Here is a 22,645-nt window from a genome sequence, read left to right as displayed (position 1 = left end):
TTATTCATAAAATAATAATATATTTTTTTAAATGGTATCGAACCCATGAGTAGTAAAAGAGCTTGTAAAAACAGCCCTAAGTCAGTGAATCCCAAGTTTCCATCCTTTGCCTTAGTCCCCTCCTGTCTCTGTCAGAGCAGGAGTCAGGAAGAGGAAAATACTGAAATCTACAGTGAGAGATTCCATTTATCTCAATACTTCTGAATTCAACCCTTATTTCCTAAAACCAGAGGCTTCTCCATTTGAAGGTCCCAGCCGTGGGTGCCACAAAGACAACACACCCCAAACCCCCGATCCTCCTCTCCCTATTCCTGTCCTCTTCCCTCCACGTAGGACCCTCCTTCAGGATTCTCAGTCACCATTAGAAAGAACTGCCGAGTCAGCCTCCCCGTCTAAAAGCCTCAGCACCATCTTAGGGACCCTCCCCTCCCCTCACCCACAAGTTTTTCACACAGGTGCCCTCTTGTCCTCTCCCACTGACCTGTCCTAGTTCAACACCTTATAAACCACATTCCTTCCATACAATGCAAGTTCCATGTCTGCTTTTCCATCCAGTTCATTCTCCACATTTCCCTGGCCTCCAACCCCCATCATCTTTCTTGAACAAGATGATCCAATCATCCCTGACAACCCTGGATAGCTCCCTACTGCCTACAGAATTCAGCACAAAGAACCTAGTTTGACAAACGACCATTTCCACTAAGGACCGAAAAAACATTTCATCACGAATACATAACTTATGCTCTGGCCACACTGGTGTAGTAAGCCTCAGTCATTTTTGCCCCTTGCATACCTCCACAACCTGGCACTTGCTATTTCCTTGACTCGAAAGTGTTCCCTTCCCTCCACACCCCTGCCTGCCTCCTTTCCAGACCTCCACGCAGTTACACCTCCTGTGAAAAGCCTTTGGGGTCTTTTCTCTCCTCTCTGTTCCTCCAGACTTTTTACACAGCTCCATTATAGTCCTACCACAGTCCTTTACAAGTATTTATGTTTCTATCTCCCCTGCCAGAATGTGGGCTGCCTTAGAAAATACCTGCTATATTTTATTCATATTTGAATCCACTGCATCTCCCTGCTAGCACTGCACATAAATGTTTGCTGAATGAATTGGCTGAAAGTACTTTGGTAAAAATGTAACGCATTATCCCCAAATTTTATAGACTTCTGTGACTAAAATCTCATTTTTTTGCCCTTTCTCTCTGTGCACCCATTGGCGCGCTATCACAGGTCTCAGGAGGGCCAGGTATTCAAAGGGAACTAACAAAGTGCCTGCTCTTTGTAAACAGGGCCATTTGCAAGCCCTCTGGACTGGATTTAGAGATTGCCTTTCTAACTCTGACAACACTCCTTTACGCCCTGACTCCACTCTAAGAAGCATTTCTTTTCCAAATGTCTTGAGTCCTATAAGTAACCTTTGTTTACTCTAAAAACACTTTTGGGGAAGCTGGAAAGGGCTAAAAAAAAACAATGCGGTGATTCTTCAGGGACCCACCTGATCAGTGAGCCTCGTGCCCACCAAAAAGGAGGAGGGGCACTTCGGAGGCTCTGCTGCCATCTCTGCCCATTAGCTCCTTAACTGCCTAAACCTCCGAGGGCTCTCTGCTCCCAGGCAAGTCCCTGGCAGCCCATTTATCACAAAATTATTTAAGTAAAGCAGCATCATAGGCAAAGTGATAGCCCCTGTGGCCTGAAGAACAGAGGTCTTTTGAGTTCCAACAAATCCACAAACAAGGAGCAATTCTTAGACACAAGCTGGGTGTCCTACAGTTTAACTCAATTCTGACACTATCTACCCAGGGAGAGCAAAAAATCTACAGGTTAAGGGTTCAGTCCTACAAGTCCTCCCCAGTCGTAAGTCCAGGTTGTCACCTGTGCTTTGGACCTATTGGCTTTAGATTGGAGGTACCAACAATCACTGCCTTGGGTCTCAGACACCAGTTAAGCTGTAAGTCCAGATTGTTCCCTATGCTTCTGACTGACTGGCTATAAATCAGAAGTTTCCATGACTCCCTCCTCAGGTTTGGTTAATTTGATAGAATAGCTCAAAGACTCAGAGAAACATTTTACTTACCAGATTACTGGTTCATTATAAAAAGGATATAATATGGGATACAGATGAACTTCCCTTTGAAGAGATGTGTGGAACTATGTATGTGGGAAGAGTGAAGAGCTTCCCAGAAGCTCTATGAACACCATGCTTTTGAGATTTTGTGGAAGCTTCATTCCACCAGCATGATTAACTAAATCACTGGCCATTGGCAACTGGGTCAACCTCCGACCCCTCTTTGCTCTCTAGAGGCCAGGAGGGTGGGACTGAAAGTTCCAACCCTCCAATCACAGGGTTGGACCCCGTGATGACCAGCTCACTTTCTTAGATGACCTAAGGGCTTTCCAAAAGCCACCTCATTAATATATCAACATTATCTCTCTCACCAAGGGAATTTTGAAGGTTTTAGAAGCTTTTTACTAGCAATGGAGACAAAGACCAAATATGTTATTTCTTATTATAAATCACATTATTACAAACAGGTGACGAATTAGAGTAAGATTAGGATTAGACATCATTAGAATAGAGCTGGAGGAGTCTTTGCTTTTGTTCTTCTCTCTCCACCTGGAATGAACCCACCCCTCCCCAAATATAGTCTGGTCACCTTCCAAGAGGCTACCCTAATATCCACTTCTAAAAAGCATTTCACATCACTCTTCCTTTCCTCACCCTGCTGTATTCATCTTCACATCATTCTTAGCATATAATAGCGCTCGTACCTGATACCATCTTATCTATCTCTGTATCTCAGTGATTTGCAACTGGTGTGCAGCAAGAATTTGTTAAACATGCAATACTTGACTATTTAGTCAGGGGCACTGACCTCTTTTCCCTCAGATTGTTAAATAAAAAAATGACAACAACCAACACAACAATAGCTATTCAATGTGAACAAATCAAAATCACACCTTCATTTTTTTTATTGTCAAATCAGCACAAATATTTTTTTGGTGTGCCACAGAATTTAGTAATTAGTTTATATGTGCCATGGGATGAAGAATGCTGGCAATCACTAATCTGTTTATATGCTGGCCATTTTATGTCCCATTCTTCCAGCAGGGCAGTACGGTACTGTGTCTTGTTCCGAGACTATCTATGCACATAGTGTTCTAATAAACGTGTGCAATTTTTTTAAAGCACACAAAAAATATATACTTCAGACCACTCATTTATGATTTCAAGGAAGATGTAGGACACACTTTAACGTGTTAAAAGATAGCACAGTTAAATACATGGAACAGATGGAAAATAAGGAAGGCAAATGGCAGGTTTTCTGAGGAAGGAGTGATTGTGCACAGGATGGCAAGATCAAAGAAGATGAAACTCATGTACACCTAGAAGGCAGTACAAAATTCAGTAGGTTCAGAAAAGGGACCCAGGGTGTTTCACACAGAGAGACTGTACAATGCCATGTGTCATGAGAACGATCATTAACAAGAAGAGGTTCCTAGCTTGCCCTCTGTCCCCACCCAGGACAGAGCAGTCCAGCAGCATCCCTTGCTTCCCTCTGTGCTTTTATCCCACTCATTGTCCAGGGGAGGAAGGTTAAAAGTCACAAAGATGAATTCTCTTGCAGAAAGATGACAGAGCCAAAGAATAATCACAAACCCTGCCTTGACTGTGTTGCTCCATTGGTTGGAGCATCATCCCCTAAACCAGAAGGTTGCAGGTTCAGTCCCTGGTCAGGGCACATACCCTAGGTCGTGGGTTTGACCCCCATTTGGGGCATGTTCAGGAAGCAACAAATTGACATTTCTCTCTGACATTAATGTTTCTCGCTCTCTCTTTCTCTTTGTCTCTCTTTCTCTCTCTCTCTCTCTTCCTCTCTCTCTAAAATCAATAAACATATTTTCAGGTAAGGATTAAGAAGACAAAGAATCACAAACCCCAAAAGAATCTAGAGGTGGTGGGTAGGCCTGGGGAGCGTTCAAGAAACTAGGACAGCAAGGAGGTCACAGCTCAGAGCTGTGAGTTTGAGGGTGATGTAAAGATGAAGGGAGAGGAGATTGGCGATGAGAGTTGTTAGGTATGTTTAACCTGAGTAGCATGAGAGGAGCTTCCTCATGGGAGAGACACATGTGTCCACGTTTACTTTGCTCCTCTGTGCCTGCATCTCCTCATCAGTAAAGTGGAGATAATAACAGTATCTCCATCACAGCGTTGCTATGTGGATTAAATGAGTTGATGAGGGTAGAGCCTGCAGTGTAGGAATTATCCTCTCATTGGACTTTTGGTATGAGCCCTGCTTCTTTCAATGCAACACTGTCCTAGCTGTCTATAGGAATCATGGCTTTACAAAAACTATACATGGCTTAAGGAGCAATGTCATCAACAGCCTGGCCAAAGTTAAAGGCTCAGTGTTGGGATAAAGTTAGAGAGACAAGCTGGAGAAAGAATATCAGAGGCCCTGTAGACACAGCTGAGGAGTCTGGTCTTTCAGTAACTTCTTCCTTCCCTAGGTGAGGGCTTTGCCTCTCACCAGCTAGATGAGTGGATTTAGGAGGAAAAGAGGCCTAAGTCACTTTCCAGTGAAGTGAACATTAATTACTTCACAGTGTGGGGTCTCCATCCAGCCCAGGCTCCCAGTGTGGGTACTCACGGTTCTGGGGTGTAGAGGGGGTCCGAGCCATGGCGGATGTACTGGGTACAGTGGAACACCCTGTAGGCCAGTCCTGCCAGAAAGTCTCGGGGACTCAGGTACCCAGCCACTGGCCTCACGGTGAAGCCAGATCTTTCTAAAGAGACATCAGAAAGAGTCAACTAAATCATAAGCCAACAGGACTTGAGGGCCCAAGCAGGGCTTCCTATTATTTACAAGAATGTTCTAGAAACAAAGGAACGAAGGTCCTAAAACTCTTGACAATTGAATGACTTATACAGTTGACCCTTGAGCCACATGGGTGTAAATGAATGTATATATTTTCATTTATACATGGGTTTATTTCAACAAATACAGTTGGCCTGTCCTCTCTACAGTTTTCACACTGCAGATCCAACTAACTGTGGATCAGAAAAACCATTTTTCACATTCCCAGCTACATTTTCCCAAACACAGATCAAAAATACTGGTTTTTATCTGCAGATGGTTGAATCCTGGGTGGGAAGAGCCAACTGTAAAGTCCAGGTATACATGGATTTTCACTTGTGCTGGGGGCCCCTGTGGTGGACTCCAGCCAGCAGGTCCACCTGTTGTGGCTGATGACAAGAATGAATACACAGGCAACCATCCTGTGGAGAAAAAGGGAACAGGCACAGCTACTCTCTCAAGGGGAGAGCGCCTATGGTGCCTTGGCCACTCCCTCAAGAGGAGAGCACTGATCCTTGCCTAGACAGGCTTTTATTGTTTTCCTCAGGTCTTGCAACAGAGAAAGATTTATTATCTATTACACAGAATATTATTGGCTACATTCTAGGTACAATCAAGGAAAATGAAAATAACATGCAGAAGGGAATGGTGATGAACCGATTAGCTCTGTCCTTGGGCAAATTTACACAAGCTTTGAAAATTACCTTGAAGATAGACAATACACATTTGTTGTTTCAAACCAGGGTGATGGTTTTAGCAAGAACAGCCATAACAGTCTGTATGCATTTTCTAGGCCCGATTCCCACGGGAAAACTCGGTTTGAAGGCCTGGCTCCTGCCCACCACTTCGCTTCTTTAGGCTTTCCATACAGAGCTGAGTCACGTTTGCCAGGCTAAACCAGACCCCTACAGGCCCCTATGTTGTTCAAGAATCAACTCCACTGTTAACAGCTGTCACATTTGTGTCATCTGATTACAAAACTACACTGTCAAATGATGGCTTCCAGAGGAACAAGACATTTATGAAAATGAAAGAAAACATGAAAAAATACTTAAAGGATTTAAATTCAGAAAACAAACAAGAAAGCTCAACACACAGGAGAAGATGACAATCTAAAGTGATGCTTACCACGTATTAGCTGGTATCTTTCTAAAGTGTGGTCAGCGAACAGAGCTAATTCCCTCCCTTCACTAGCACCGTGGGATCACTTCCCGTTCCAGCCTTTTTTTGTCAATACCACCTAACTCCTCCACTCAGGACTGCTGTTTTCTGTGATATTATGAAAATAGTCACATCCATTACCGCAATCTGAAGAGATACACAAAAGCTCTGCGTGCTTTATTGGTTTATTGTAAGAGAGAATAAAATAAACACAATATAATAGAATCTATGAAACTGCTCTATACTGTTAACTCAGTTGGCCGTGGTTAGATAATCAGCATTCCCAGTTTAAGGGCTACACACAACTTCCTTCTCAGGAAGAAGGCCCGGGACGTTTCCAACGGGGGGCTACCATTGCCTCAGATACCTGCATACTCAAGGCTCCCCTTCCGAAATCCTCCCCTCATTAGGGGAGCACCTTAGAATGGTCAGAAATGGTTTACAAAGACAAAAAAAATGAAGCTTAGGAAACAAGTCCCCCTGGAGTTTCTGGTGTCTACATGGGAAGAACTCCACGCGCAGGCCTCCCTGGACCAGTAACTCTTAACAGTTTTATGCTTGTTCCAAAAGCTTTCATTTTTTATTGCTCTCCGTTGGATATCAAAAAAATAAACAAGTGTATTTTCTTCCTCAACTTATGTCGGTTAAGTCAGTGTACCCCACATGTAGGACACAAGTGGTGGTACACAAAGGAATATTCTTTAATAATTGTGCAATTGAGTTTTATATAAATTTTTTAAATATGTATCTATCACATCAGTTTGATTTTGCAGACACCATTGCTTAAAAAGTTTTTTTCCCAATAAATTATGTATTTTAAAAGTCAATGAGTTAAAAGCAAAAACCACACACACGGACACTGTGCTTGCTGTGTGCCAGTGCACGATGCCGGCTGCACCCCCAGCGTCCAGCTCACTGCGGGCAGGAAAACAGCACTGACGGCAGCAACAAGGACGACAGTAATGGGAACTCAGATTCCTCTGTGCCTCATCTGTGTCAGACAATAATGTTAGGGCTTCGAGTGTTATTAATTAGTTTCCCTCCCATCCCCTCATGAAGTAGATCAAAGTATTATCTTCATTTGCAGAGAAGAAACAAAGAGGCACCAAAAGGTGAAGGTAATTCATCTAAGTCACACAGCTAGGAACTGGCAGAAGGAAGAGCTGTCCAGAATCCGTACTATATTACACTACCTCTGGTAATAAAAATGTTCAGTTGGGAGACAGATGTGGCAAAAATCATGAGATGGTTTTCCAAGTACTGGGGGTTGAGAAACAATGCAGGGAAAAGCGATCCCCCACATGAGCATTCGAGTCCAAGGTAAATACATAACATGCAGATGACGCTGTGGCAGACAAGCAGGGACACGTCAGACACAGGTCTATGAGGGAAAATGTAATCTAATTAAATAATAACACAAGGTGAGTGGGGGGTAGGTGGAGCTGGCCAAAGTGGAGTAAAAGGGGGATGGAAAGAGACTTTGCTTGGGGCGGTAAACGTGCCGATGCAGTGTGTAGATGATGTTTTGTTGAGTTGTACACTTGAAACTTGTGTGATTTGGTAGACCCATGTCACCCCAATAAATTCAATTTAAAAAGCAGAAGAAGAAACCATAACACAAGGCATTATGTAAATAAATGCAGACTCTTGACCTTGTTCCCTCAATAAAAAATGTCACGGATGATGTCCACCCTCCCATTGTGCTAGGCGTGCTTCTCAGGGTATCAGCTGTCAGCCCATGTCTCTCTCTCCCCTGGTACACACATGGTCTGGAATAAACTAAATCAGAGCAGGGAGGTCATGGTGGCTGTTACGATCAGGATTCAGAGAGGAGGCAGAATGCGCTCTGAGTCTTGAAAAGTAAGTAGAAGCTGAGTAGGTGAAAATATGTTGACTCTTCTAGCAAAGGGCAGAGCCTAAGCAAAGGTGTAGCGAGCAGCTGGAACAGAGGCTAGAACCGGGCAGCAGTCAGGGCAGGAGACAAACTTGGAAAGCTGCGTCTGGGTCATGAATTGAGGCTGAGCAGTTCAGAACTTGACAGTATGAACCGGGGATCAACAAACCACCCTGTCATCCAAATCCAGCTAGTTGCCTGGTTTTGTATACCCCATGAGCTAGGAATAGTTTTTATATTCTTTAACAGTCACATTTCAATGGTATATAAGTACCTGTGTAATGGCCTCAATTTTACCTCTTAGCCCACAAATAGTATTTACCATTTACTATTCTGTAAGGCCGATAGTAAATATTTTACTATCGGGAGTAAAATATTTACTATCGGCCTTATAGAAAAAAAAAGTTTTCCAGTCCCAATAAAAACTAAGGAGAGGCCCTGATACCTTCTGAACAGAGATGTCAGAAGAAAGTAATGCTTTGGCAATTTACAGATTCAATGCAATACCTATTAAAGTACCAATGGCATATTTCACAGACATAGAACAAACACTTCAAAAATTTATATGGAACCATAAATGACCCCGAAGAGCAGCTGCACTTTTGTGAAAGAAGAACAAAGTAGGAGGGATCACAATACCTGATATCAAACTGTATTACAAAACCACTGTAACCAAAACAGCCTGGTACTGGCATAAAAACAGGCACATAGACCAATGGAACAGAACAGAGAGCCCAGAAATCAACCCAACTCTGTACAGTCAATTAATATTCAACAAAGGGGGCAGTAATATAAAATGGAATAAAGATAGCCTCTTCAACAAATGGTGTTGGGAGAACTGGACAGCTACATGCAAAAAAATGAAACCTGAGCACCGACTTACACCATACACCACAATAAATTCAAGGTGGATAAAAGACTTAATATAAGCTGTGACACCATTAAAGTCCTAGAGGAGAACATTGGCAAGAAAATCTCAGATATTTCATGCAGCAACATTTTTACTGATATGTCCCCTAGAGCAAGGAATATAAAGGAAAGAATAAACAAATGGCTTCTCATCAAAATTAAAAGCTTCTGCGTGGCTAAGGAAAACAGTATTAAATTAAAAAGACAGCCAACTGTATGGGAAAACATATTTGTCAATGATACCTAAGACAAAGGTTTAATCTCCAAAATATACAAAGAACTTACACGACTCCACTCTAAGAAGACAACTAACCCAATTAAAAAATGGGAAAAGGACTTGAACAGACACTTCTCCAAAGAGGACATACAGAATCCAGAGACACATGAAGAGATGCCCAATATCATTAGCTATCAGAGAGATGCAAATTAAAACCACAATGAGATACCACTTTACAGAGGTCAGAATAGCTATCATAAACAAAGCAACCAACAACAAATGTTGGAGAGGGTGTGGGGAAAAGGGGACCTTAGTTCACTGTTGGTAGGATTGCAGACTGGTAAAACCATTATGGAAAACAATATGGAATTTTCTCAGAAAAATAAAAATTGACCTGCCTTTTGACCCAGCAATTCCACTGCTAGGATTATATCCTGAGAATCCTAAAACATCAATTTCAAAGAACCTATGCACCACAATGTTCATAGCAGCACAATTTACAATAGCCAAGAGTTGGAAGCAACCTAGGTGCCCGTCAGTAAATGAATGAATCAAAAAATTGTGGTACATATACACAATGGAATTCTATGCAGCAGAGAGAAAGAAGGAGCTACTACCCTTTGCAATGGCATGGATGGAACTGGAAAGCATTATGTTGAGTGAAATAGGCCAGGTGTTGAAAGACAAATACCATATGATCTCACCTTTAACAGGAAGCTAAACAACAAAACAAACAAGCAAGCAAAATAAAAACAAAGACACTGAAATAGAGAACAAGGGGACAGTGACCAGAGGAGAGAGGGAAGGGAATTTAAGGGGAAAAAAGGGGAGGGATTTGGAGGAACAAATAGGAAGGACACAGGGACGAGAACTAAGGGGGGTGGAAATGGGAGGGAGGGAGGGAGCACAGGGCAGGGTGGGCTAGGATGGAAGAAATAGACAGAAAACTGTACTTGAAAAATAACTAAATAAAATTTAAAAAAAAGAAAGTAATGCTTTGGGAGCTCTATCTAGATGCAGTGGATGGCAGAGGACAGGCATCCAGGTTACAGAATGGCAGGGACCCCTATTTGGGTGATGGCATTGGAAGTGGAGGAAAAGGACAGATTCACAATAGGTCACAAAGCTAGATGTGGCAATACTTGGAGACCATGGTAAGCTGGATAATGGCCCTCGAAGGACTTCCATGTCTAAGTCCCCTGAACCTGTGAATATGTTTCCGTACGTGGCAAAATGGACTTTGCAGGTGTGATTAGGTTAAGGATCTAGAGATGAAGAGATGATCCTGGATTATTCAGGTCAGGCCGCTATAAACACAAGGGTCCTTACAGGAAGGAGGCACAAGGGTCAGAGTCAGAGAAGAGAAGAGAAGATGTGTGTCCTTGGAAGGCAAATGAGGATATTGGCCAGGAGGCAAGCCTGTGTGAAGCCTTACCTTTCAGAAACACGGAGACGTCTTCAAGCTGGGGCACGTTGTCCTCCCTGTAGCCACAGTATTTAGTCAGCAGAGGGAAGTTTTTCAAATACTCCCGACAAGCGTGCGTGGGATAGAGCTTGGAGAGCTCCCGGAATACAACACCCCAAGTTTTCGTTTCTTCCTCTGTGTACTCCACCCTGGGGATGGGCTGACCGCTGGCCAGGAGAGAAGACAAGTGAATAAAGCTAGCTCTGGGTCACTGTGTGAAGTGTATTCTCACCTTCACACCCACTGCAAGCAGGATTCTGGCAAAATAGGACACCCGAGTGTCCAGGAGGATCCCGTTAGTATTATTTTTTAAAGTAAGTTCTAACCTTCTAAAATTATGTGTATATTCAGACTCCCATAGAAATGATTCGATTAAGTTACATCTTCACACATTCGTATGGAAATGTGATCAGATTTACACTCCCACACAGAGATCAGTAACAAGCATGAGCTCTGGGCTGGAAGGAAGTTTAGGCACAGAGCTGCGCTCTGAAGGCCTTATCTGCAGTCACCCGACAGCAGTGACGAATGAATGTCGTCTTCTGAAAATAAAATTGCCCGAGGGTTCTCTTTGTCCCTTGTGGGGAGCTCACCCAATCTCCAAGTGTAATTTTAAGATTATTTGTTCAGTTTGCAGAATATCTGGGAAAGACGAAAAGGCTGTGTTAAATTTAAAACTGAGAGTTTTGCAAGCTGCAAAACAGGAACATTTATTACACATCATGCTGCGAGATGCGGGCATTAAGCCCTCCCGGTTAAGGAGAGGGTCCCAGCCTTTTTCTGTAGTCTCACAGCTGTTCAGTCCTCCCACTGGATCTGGAGAGCAGCCCTAGACAGTGTATAAACAAGTAAATGTAGCTATATGTTTTCTTTAAATATTATCCACGTGTTTTTGAATTCTGTTTTTTAATTACAATTTACATCCAATATTATTTTTTAGTAGTTTCAGGTGCATAGCTATATTATCTAATAAACGTTTCCTTATAAAAACAGGCAGTGGTGAGATCTGGCCCATAAGCAGGAGTGCATTGATGCCTGGTTTAGACCACCGAGAGGTGGCCTTGGACTGGACTGGTCAGGGAGAGCTTCCTGGAGGAAGCACAACTTCAGCTGAGCCCTGTGGGCCAGGCATGACCTGCCAGTTCCCAGACAGAAAGGAGAGAACAAAATGCTGTTCCAACAGCAGCCGGCAGCCATGAGCAGGGAGCTCAGCTCCTGAGCGGCCTGGGACCAGGAGGTGGAGTGAAGCACAGACATGAGCTTCAGCAAACAAACTTTTGCTTGAGGGACCAGAATCCGAATTTAGCCTCTGATTAAAACACCTATTTGAAAAGTGAAATTAGGGTTTGAGAAACTCTCGCACAGTATGCTCAGCAGCCCCCTGCAGCACTCCCCTCTGCCTACCCTTGCCACATGCCCACAATTCTGCCCCTGCAGCCAGAAAATATATACACACAAGATACGGAAGTCCTACTATGGACACACAAAACTGGGAATTCTGCTCCAGCAGCCTACAGAATCCAACCTGTAGCAGCAGCCACCACAAAAACCTGTGCACAGACAGCAACTACCACTCAGGGATGCCGTGGGGCACCTGCCACAGCTGGGACCAGCCCCACCCCACCCCCAGGTAAAACGGGGAAGGAGGACAAGAGGGAGAGTGAACTAGCAAACCGCCTCCTGCCCCCAACCCTCTACTTCACTGTTCTTGCCAAAATACTTTTTGTTTAAAGTTCAGGTCCAAATATGGTTCCCACTGCCCCATTTTTTGTTGTTTTTTTTGTTTGTTTGTTTGTTTGTTTTAATTAACTGCGGTACTCGAAGGATGAGGGAGTACCACTCAGGGAGAGGAGAACCAGAAATTAACATTTGTTTTTTTTCTCAGTAACAAGAGTAGGGCTTATACAAACTAAACTAGGACAAGGTTAGCACTGTTTAAATTTGGCTGTTGATAACAAATAAAAAATTACAACCTGACAAATATGTGCTGAGAAGATCAAGATTGCTAAGACGTAGCATCTGCAATAAATTTAGAATGAAAGCTTGAAATGGGCAGACAAAAATAGAAAGGACGTAAGGAAATAAATATATAAACGGTCCAGAAAATTCAACGAAATCAATTTGCGTCAGGTAAGCCGATAAAGCTAATAAGGGTTTGCACAGTGGGAAGGTTAGGAAAGCACTGAAGCTGAAACCATAAATGAAATATTGAGAAGTCATTAGGAAAGAATCGTTAAGTCAAACTTTTTCCCTCGATACCAGTCTGCAAACGTGCAGCCTTTCAAAGGGATCTGCACGCAGCCAACAGGAAGCAGCAGAAGGAAAACAAGCGTGAGTCAGGGTGGAAAGAAAGAGGTATGCAGGTCTGTGACTTGGTAATGAGTGTCCAGGCCACAGTCTGGGTAGTACAGCCGGTCATGTGCATTCTCAGTGGTGCTAGCCTGCTCTTTTGAATGAACAGCTGGTACAGAATGGCATGAATCTTGATCAGCCGCTACCCTGATCAATCGCCGGTAAATCTGGCTCCAGTCTTATCAAGAGATTTCTCACGCTACTCTAGCCCTTACCCCCAGGGAATCTTTGAGGTAAATGTTTAAAAATCAGCTTCATCACAAAGTACAGGCTAGTTTTATCCATTTAATTTCTATTTAAAATATCCGAAACATAGAAAAAAATAAGAAATTTCTCATGTTTTATCTAGTTAATACAAGTATATAACAATAGCTCATCTCTGAGAGCTAACCATAGAACCAGATACTTTTTAAGGGTGTTTTTATATGAACTACTCCATTTGATTCTCCAACAGCTCCATGAGGTAGACAGTGTTATCATCCCCACTTACAGATGAGGAAGTTGAGACTCGGAGACACTAAGCTATTTGCCTAAAATCATAGTGTCAGTTTTAACAACCAGATAGTCTGGCTCAAGACTGGCTATAGTATAGTCTTAATTGATTGGTACAATATACACCAATGAAATAAAAAATGAATTCCAGACACCAACTTATTTTCACATACCAGACTAAAATATGGCTTCTAGGTAAGCATGTTCATATGTAAAAATCTCATGTACAATTATATATAAGCATATTATTTCTATGCTAGCATGTATTGGTAGGTCACAGGATTTTGTCGATACTCTCCCATTTATTTACTGATCTAACTTTCTCGATAAGCCTGGGATACAGTTCTGGGCTCATGTGCTTGGGGAACAAGGAGTACTGGGCTCCAGCGTGTTTTTTCTACATTTGAAATTTGACCTTTGGAAAAATAAAAAGTGTACTCATGGCAAAAATTAGGATATATTGCACTTTTTGGACTTCGGGTCTGTGGGGTTTTGTGAATTGTACGTGAAGAAGATGACAGATCAGCATCCTGGCCTTCTTAGGGCCTAGGATATACACCCACATATTATTATGCATCTATCTGTGGGTACATGTTATAAAACATGTATTTCGACATCCTAAAACACTCTTTTGGTCCGAAACCAAAGTCACTTGATATCTCCACGTTCTAGAGATAGCCCCCAGCAGCTGGAGCCAACCATCTCCCTGTGGGCCTTGGTAAGAGGCAGCAGAAATGGCCCTACCACCAACCAAGTCCTCTCCGACCAACCTGCCCACCCCAGACCACACCCACCTGTCTAACAGGAAACAAGAGACGTGTAGATCATGGGGAGGCCAGAAGCTGAGAAAAAGGGCAGGTTCTTTCCCCTTCCCTGAGTGAGGAGGGCAGGCTGAGCCATGAGAATCATTTAGAGGGACTGTGGATGCCTAAGAGAAGCGGGGTCTGGACCACCGCTGAGCGACAGAAGCAGAGAGGAGCAGTAGAGATGCAGTTCTGAGAGGATGTCTGGAAGCCTTGGAGTATGACATGCTGTGGGGAGGAGAAGGGCTCCTTGCCTGTGTCTTCTGAACTTTGAGGTTCATGTGAATGTGGAGCCAGGTGCCCAGGGAAATCTAGAGATTTCCATGGGCTCCAATGTGGCATACCTGGGAGAAAGGTGGGGAAGCCGCACCCCTCCAGTGTGCTCAGTCCTCAGAAGGCAGAAGAATGTTCTGGGCTTTCTATCACCCTTGAGGAAGAAGCACAGAAGGGCAGGTGTGTGAGGAGTGCCCAAGCCACAGCCTGCCCACCCTGAAGAAGAGGTCGGCGATGTGACCACTGACAAGGCCAAGGGGAGGCAGGGCTCATATCTGCAGGCTCAGAGGTGGAGGGAATGGTCTTGCCTCAAGAAAACTATGCATAACACTATGCAGATACCACTTCAACAGAGTCCGCGCCATCAGAAAATCTGTCTGAACCAGGGTGGGTGTGGCCCAAAGCCTGCCCACCTATGACATTTTAACAATGCTATAAAAACTCCTCCATTTCCCCCTTCCCTCCTCTTAGTCCCAACTTCAGAGGAAGTAGGTCCTACAAGGAAAAAAATGTGCCTCAGAACCAGGGTGCACACACACACACACACACACACACACACACAGCCACCAGTAACTGAGGTGGAGAGAGGATGCATGTTAAATCAAGTTTGATATTAATCTTCTTTTAAATGAACAGGACTAGGTCTTAAATACCCAAATGAGACCATACTAATAATTGAAAATGACAGGAAATTCCTCGTTGCTAAGAAACTAGCTTCCCAGCAGGAGGGTAGTATCCAACACAATACAGTTGAACGCAGTGAGAGGGGAAAATAAAACCGTTTTACATAGGCATAAACCCCAACAAGATGAGACTCGTCAACAAACTAATTATATGTAAACATCATCATTAGATCTCTAGGGAGTACCTCTATTTAAATGGAATTAGTTGGGGTCCAGAATTCTCAACAACTACCAAAATTATTATTCACAGATTTTTAATTCACTGGGGAAAAACAGATGTCACTAAATGCTAAGGCATTTTAAACAGGACAAGGACCCAGGGCTCAGTGAAGACATACTAGGAAAAGGGCTAAAATGGTCATGATGGGGATTTGGCCTTGATGACGGGGAAAACTCTTTGGTGCACTGTGTTACTCAGAGATAAATAAAAACATTCTTTGAAAACCCTGGAGACTGTGGGAGGCATCTTTTTACCTGTAAGGTTAAATCCCCCTCTTCTTAGAGGCAGGGGGATGATTCTGAAAAGTCTGTCTTGTCCCTGCAGAGAGGAGAGGGTAGGAAGTACATAGACAAACCTAATTGGGGGCAGGTACATTGAGCTCATTGTAAGTCCTGAGCTCGTTAGAAGAAAGTTGTTCACCAACTGCATTTCGACACGGAAATCCCGGGACACATACCTCCTGAGGTTGAAATGCTGGGGTCTTTGTATAGCCAGATGAATAATCAACAATGCTTGCCTTTTATTTAACCGTTAGTTTGATCTTCTGCTCCAGCAGGTCCAACAGCAAGCTATTCTTCTCATACATGCTTTTTAACATTTTAAATTGGGGAGGATTGGAAAATATCTGATTATGGTGGAATGTCCTGGCTGCTGCCTGGAGTCCTTGCTGCTAGAATTCCTCACAGAAGATGCAGTTTTGCTGCCTGTGTTACCTTTAGAGAAACTCTAGTGTCGGGAAGCGATTCCCCTGTTCAGTGGAGGACGATGCAACAGGCCGCAGTTGATAATATTTACATCAAGATAATAAGACTGACTGGAACACAACATAGATTATGTTCTTCAAAAACATCTGGATTTCCTCGGTGGCAAGGACTAAGTAGAACAGCAGGTAAACAGAATTGGTTAACGGGATGTGTGACTCTGATAGAACTGATTAGGAATGAACTCATTTTCTATTTTTATTTTATTTCACGTTCCCAGGGGCAGGAGACGCCTTACTTATTCAAGGGCTGTTCATCTGCCTGGAGTAGACCTGGCCCTCTCATCTCTGCTTCATCTTTTCTCTCTTCCCCCGTGTTAGACATTTTTCTCGATTGACATTTCCACCTGGGGGTGGCAGCAGGGAAGTAAGGAGAGGTGACTGTAAAAGCCATCAACTCCACGACTCATCAGCAATTAGCAGCTCCTCTAAGGGTCTGGCTGGGGCCTTTGTAGAAAGATTACTGGGAAATGAAGGCAGGAGGTCTCTGTCTTTGTTCCTTCCTGAATTAGGAGGCCCAGGCACTGCAGCTGCAGTCCTCAGTGTGCATTCTCTAATTCTGCAGCACTCCCAAGGAGCTGTCTGCAATTCATCCTCTTCCCTTCCCATTCGAGAAAGCATGTTAAGAGTGTACGACAGTGAGACTGACATTATTCTTACGTTATTATGAAATAATCCTGACTTTGACCTACTTTGATTTTTAAAAAGAAATATTTATCATTCGTAAAATGTAGTATTCATTGCTACCAAGCATTTGTTACACTTCCCACTACTGAGGTGGCGTGACAGTGTGCAGAAATGTCAATTAGTCCTTATGACTCTTACTATGCCAGTCACCGTAATGTCATCTAGTGCTGTGCTGGTTGGTACTGTTACTGAACAAGAGGTCCGAGGGAGGGGCAATACAATATTTGGCTCACCTAGGGATGCCAAAAACTGCTACAGAACAACAGGGGCCCCTCCCAAGGACAGAATACTAATATCTACTGGGCTCTTCTGTCCGCCGCCAATTGGAAAGACATCTCTCAATGCCAGAGATTTGTGAAAGGAAACAAAATGTTTATTTAATGCTATTCAGGCCTAATGCCACCACTAAAATATCAAAGTCCTTTAGGGTATACTCCTACACCCACACAGCTCCCTTCTCCCACTGTCCCAACTCCGGGTACCGTAAATCAGGAAAAGAACACACGTCTGTGTTTCAGGCCGCTGGCACCGTCAGCTGTGTCACCGTGCAGGCAGGATCTTTCAAGTTAATCCAGTCATGTGGCACCTTCTCACGGTCCACTGGCAAGAGTTCTTTCTACGAAGTTCTAGTGAAAGTCTCTCCTGCTTTTCAGGCCCTGCGGCCTAAGGGGGCACCCCAAAGCCGCGTGGGCCTCTTCTACCAAAGCTGCAGGAGTCCGCACTCCACCAAAAGCATGTGGCTTTCTTCTTCACCTGGCTGCAGGGATCTCCATTCTGGCAAAGCTGCGTGGTTTTCCCTTTCACCTGGGAAAAAGGGGGTCCGCACCCTGCCAAAAGCACATGGCTCCCTCTTTCACCTCACCAAGAGGGCGTCCTCACTCTGCTGAAACCGCGTGGCTCTCTCTTACATGACTGCAGGGGTCCTCACTCTGCCCCAAACTGCGTGGCTCTCTCTTCATCTGGCCAAGTGGAGACCCTTCATGTCCCTGAGCCAATCTTTTCCAAGCTCCCACACAGGTGCTCTCACTCAGGAGCGCAGCCCCTCGTTACATCCTGGGTCCCAGTCACTCCCTTCTCCTTGGCTCCAAACTTGGCCACTGCTATTTAACATATCTATGAAACCAGTTAAAGGTTATAGATATGTTAAATAATCATTCCAGAGGTTAGCTGCAAAACTGTTGCTATGCAAAATAGCTCTCAATGGCCCTGGCTCTATTCATCCCTTCCCCCTTGGGGCAGGTGGTGAGGACATTCTATATGTCTCTCCAATATTCCTATACACTTTGAATTCTGGACACCATTCCAAATCTTTTTTTGGGCCCCCCCCAGCTGCACCCTGCATCAGTACCACTGTTGTGAAATAGTTGTACCTGCAGTCGGGCGTCTCTAGAGTAGAGCCATGTGGTCAGTGAGTATTCAACTGGAAGATGGCTTATGTCCCTGAGACTGGAAAAAAATGTGGCCATGAGCCAGGAAAAAAAAAAATATATATATATATATATACACACACACACACACATAAGTGTATATAATATATATCCCCTAAATGGAATGGATGGATTCCTTATAGTTACACCAGAAAGCAAATGTCATTTTTTTTCTACTAATTTCTAAGAGTCCACGGGAAAATTCTAAGGCTCCCGCATCTGATAAAATTACATTTCATAATTCAGACCATAAAGGACACTCAGTAAATTTATAATAAAATACAGACATGTAATACCTAGAGGGGAAAAAGTGAAATTTCTAAAATTATTATTCTACTGAATCTATTCCCCGTTATAACACATGTTTCTTGAAGGCAGGGATTTCATTTGCCTCGTTCGTTTTCACATCTCCACCACCCCGAGCGGAGCCTAGAATACATAGCTGCTCAGTAAATAATATTTGTTGAATCAGTAAATCAACCAATCAGGCAAAAACAAGACCCAAAGTGGAAGGTTGGAAAAATCGTATTTGTGCATCAGACAGTCTGATATGTGTTCATCTTGCCTCGCCTCTGCTTTATATATATATTTTTTAAAGATTTAATTTATTTATCTTTAGAGGAGAAGGGAAGGAGAGAGGGAGAGAAATATGAATGTGTGGTTGCCTCTCATGTGTCCCCTGCTGGGAACTGGCCTGCAACCCAGGCATGTGCCCTGACTGAGAATCGAACCGTGATTCTTTGTTTTGCAGGCCCGCGCTCAATCCACTGAACTACGCCAGCCAGGGCTGCTTTATATATTTTGATTGCTATGGAAAAAGCAGCTCAAAGATTTTGAGATTTTAATGTTTTCTGGTCGCTGCATTTATCTTTATGTATTACATAGCTTACAAATAAGACGTACTTATTTCCAATTACCTCAACTCAGGTTTCCTAGGCATTGTCACCCATCACACAGCCAGAATTTCTACCAGGAAAGAAAGCAGCACACATAATCCAAAGGCTCGTAAAAGCCAAACGTCACTACACACAGACCTGTGTCCTATGCTGGGCATCTTAATAAATGAACTTTCAAAGATATTTTCAAAGCCGTAGGGCATGATGATTGAATGTTATTTTTCAAAAAGGAAACTTACAAATCACTACAGCGACTTAACAACCAACTGAGTGTACCAAGATTTCAAATCATTCAAGTCGTCTGACAACAAGTGGCTCAGTAAGGGCTCATTTTGTGAGGAGACCGGGCGGCCCGCATCTCTGAGCTTTGCCAGCGAGCAGCCGAGGCGCATGCACACTCATTTTCAGTGGGTCCCCTAGGCCAGTCAGGTAAAGAGCATTTGTGATCACCTATTTTATTTGCTTTTGCAAATGCGTTTTGCACACATGAATTTTCCTAAATGAGTCTATGGGCCCTAAGGAACTTTCAGATGGTAGGAAGCAGAAACGTGAATTTGTTTTGTTCCCATTGTTAATATTGGTGCTGCCTTTATAACAGGCATAATGAAAATAAACTACTGCACCCAGGAAGCCTCAGGGAGAGAGAAGATTTAGCTCCTGGAAATTATTTGTTTTTATTCATCCTGTGCCTCAGGAGAGGGCTTCCCACCATTTTCTCACCTTCGAGAGGAATGATTTTCTTCTGCCAAAACTACCATGAAATTAAATACCAACAGCAACAACAGCAGGTCTAACATTCATCGAAATGTGCGTGCTCAACACGCGCAGAGAAGCGGAACTGAAAGAAGGCGATCTAGAAAAGAGTTTAACTCTGAAGCAGTCAGCAATCTCAGGCCGCTGGGATGAAGAGACCCAGGCTCTAGAGTCTCCGAGAGCCCACGTTCAAACCCTACATCTTGTATCTTGACCAAGAGGAACGGAATGTTAGCAATTACTGCGCTCCCACCTCTTTCAGGGGTGGGTGAGGGAATGCAGTTACCCCATAGTCCATGACCTAGTAATAGCATGCACTCGTCCATTCAACCATTTAACTACAACAATAATGTAACAGCACATGACATGGATTATGTCACATGCTGCTCACTGTCTACGGTGCTTAAATGACTGTTTGTATCCCTATTTTATGGTTGAGGAAACTGAGGCTTATAGACATAGTAATCCTCCCATTGTCATTCAGCTAGTAAGTGGCATAGCAGGAACTCTGATTCAGGATGCCAACCTCCAGAGACCCCACTTTAACCAACACACCTCACTGCAAGTTACTGAGTACCTACCTAATACGTATCCTGCATTGAGTTCGGTCTCTTCTCCCTCATTTGAAACTGAGCAGAATAAGACAACTGCACAGCACTGAGAGGATCACAAGACACGTCATCTGTAAAGCACCGGGGCCAATGCCTAGTGCTAGCGGTTCTCTTCTTCTGGGTGTATAGAAATGACTGAAGTTTCATCATTTCCCTGCAGGGGTGGGATTAGGTCTGGAGATCACAAAAAAGCACTTTCATATAAATCCACTCACCTCTTGGACAGGGTATGTGGAAGTTATTTTAATCTTTCATGTTAGTGAAAATCACTTTACAGGAAAAATGCTCATACCTCACTCCCTGAGAAGCACATTCGAATTTGGTGCAAATTTGCCAGGACTAGTCAGTAATACGTGGCCTTACTGTGTCAATATTTCTCACAGCTGTGGAAGTCACGCTATAACCTTACAACACCCTACTGAGGCTTTCATGCACATCTAAAAAACCCACCAAGCCCCAGAAATGAAAAGGAGAAACCTTTTCCAAATCAATTTTCCCTTTTATTTTCCTTTGCAACTGACTCTCAGGCTCCCTTCCTTTCTCCCATTAAGCTGAACTCCAGTAGCGAGACACATTTGGCGTGAAAATGATTCTCCCATAAAGCCTGTGTATACACTTATGAGAACTGTGTATTTCAGATACACTGAGAATTCTGTGCAGAGCAGGATAACTTTCTAAAAACCCAAGTCATTGAATTCTGTTGTTCTTGTTTCCAACTTAATTGATTCCACCTATGTCGCATGGCAGTCGCTCTGCAGATATTTTTTAAAAAGAATAAAAGGGTGTGCCCTCTTGGGCAGGGAAAGATATTTAGATTCTACAAGAAAGGCACTCTTAAAACCCCTAATATGACCTTCCTCAGAAGCTATTCTAGTCATTTGGGAAATGACCCTAGCACCACGAATATTTGGTTTTGTTCTACTTTTCAATTTACCGCTCCATTTCAAAGAAATTAGAGTATCAACAACCGGTGTTTACACAGGAGTCACCATGTACCCAGACAGCCACATAGATCTCAGCTTCATTCACAACCTGGGAAAGCAAATCAATGGAGGATAATGAAATGGGACAAAATTAGCTCAGTCGGGAAGAATACACATTTGCCTTCTAAAGCGACTCTTCTCAAAAAGACAGAGAAGATAAAAAATTAAAGCTGGGTCCCACAATACAATGGAGCTCATGATTCATCAAGGTGACCATCTGCCAGTGAAACTGATGAAGAAAATGTCATTAAGAATAAAAATTTGCAACCACCCAGGTAAAGTTTTTTTTCCCTGTTAAGGAAGCATAACTTTTCCCTTTCATTCTGTCTTCTATTTGTTTTGTTTCTAATTAAAATTCTCCTATCTAAAATAAGTAATATAGCATTCAGGACTCCTGTTAGTAATGTTTTTCTGTAAGCTACATTCTGAAACTGAGCAGGCCCCATAAATCATACGTCTCCTCATAAGAAATGAGAAATGCTAAGGTCAACAGAAATTTCTGGAAAAGTGGAGAAGCGGAGCCACCTCAGTTCTTTTTCTGCAAGTTGCAATAATTGCAAGTGCCTCCTGGGAACAACTCAGCAATGGGAAGTAATCCTCCAGCTCAAACTAAAGCTACATCATCACAGTTACCTGGAAGTAGGAAAATCTTCATACACACAGAGAAAAATTCTCAGATGTCCTATGTTAAATTACGGCAGGCTGGAGAGTGGGAGAAAGACGAGAATTGTTAACCAGTTTACAGCTGTGGGGCAGCTAACAAATGACTGCTCATCTTCCTGAATGTTTGTGGGAGTTTTGCATCAACTTTCAGGTGTGTAGTAGCCAACCACTAGATGCAAACACCCTGCTTTTGCATGAGTGTTCAGGACTGTGCCCCATAACCAACTGAAAATAGTAAATGTTTCTGCACAATGGAATACTACGCAGCTGAAAAAAAGAAGGATATCTTATGTTTTACAACACAATGGGTGAGCTGGAGAGCATTACCCCAAGTGAAATAAGCCAGTCGGAGAAAGACAAGTACTGTATGATCTCACTTATATGTGGAATGTCATGAACAAAATGAACAAACAAGCAAAATAGACACAGACTCACAGATAAGAGTGGGATGACAGCTGTCAGGGAAGGGGGGACTGGATCAGGGGTAGAGGGATTGAGAGAACAAGAGAAAAAATTCATGGACATGGACAAAAGTGTGGT

General features: G+C 43.3%; 1 protein-coding gene across 1 annotated transcript in view; it reads right to left on the bottom strand.

The window, feature by feature from the left end:
• Nucleotides 1-22,645, bottom strand: part of TPH2 (tryptophan hydroxylase 2) — a 104,217-nt gene that overhangs the window by 55,324 nt on the left and 26,248 nt on the right. The window contains exons 6-7 of the mRNA XM_053661444.1: nucleotides 10,473-10,669; nucleotides 4,650-4,785 (exon numbers count right to left, since the gene is read on the bottom strand). Of these exons, the coding sequence (XP_053517419.1) occupies nucleotides 4,650-4,785; nucleotides 10,473-10,669 (333 nt within the window). The remainder of the gene's footprint in view (nucleotides 1-4,649; nucleotides 4,786-10,472; nucleotides 10,670-22,645) is intronic.

Source organism: Artibeus jamaicensis, unplaced genomic scaffold (genome assembly GCF_021234435.1).
Source record: "Artibeus jamaicensis isolate MK-2021 breed Jamaican fruit bat unplaced genomic scaffold, CSHL_Jam_final contig_233, whole genome shotgun sequence".
Lineage (NCBI taxonomy): Eukaryota > Metazoa > Chordata > Mammalia > Chiroptera > Phyllostomidae > Artibeus > Artibeus jamaicensis.
This window is presented reverse-complemented; position numbering and strand designations above follow the sequence as displayed.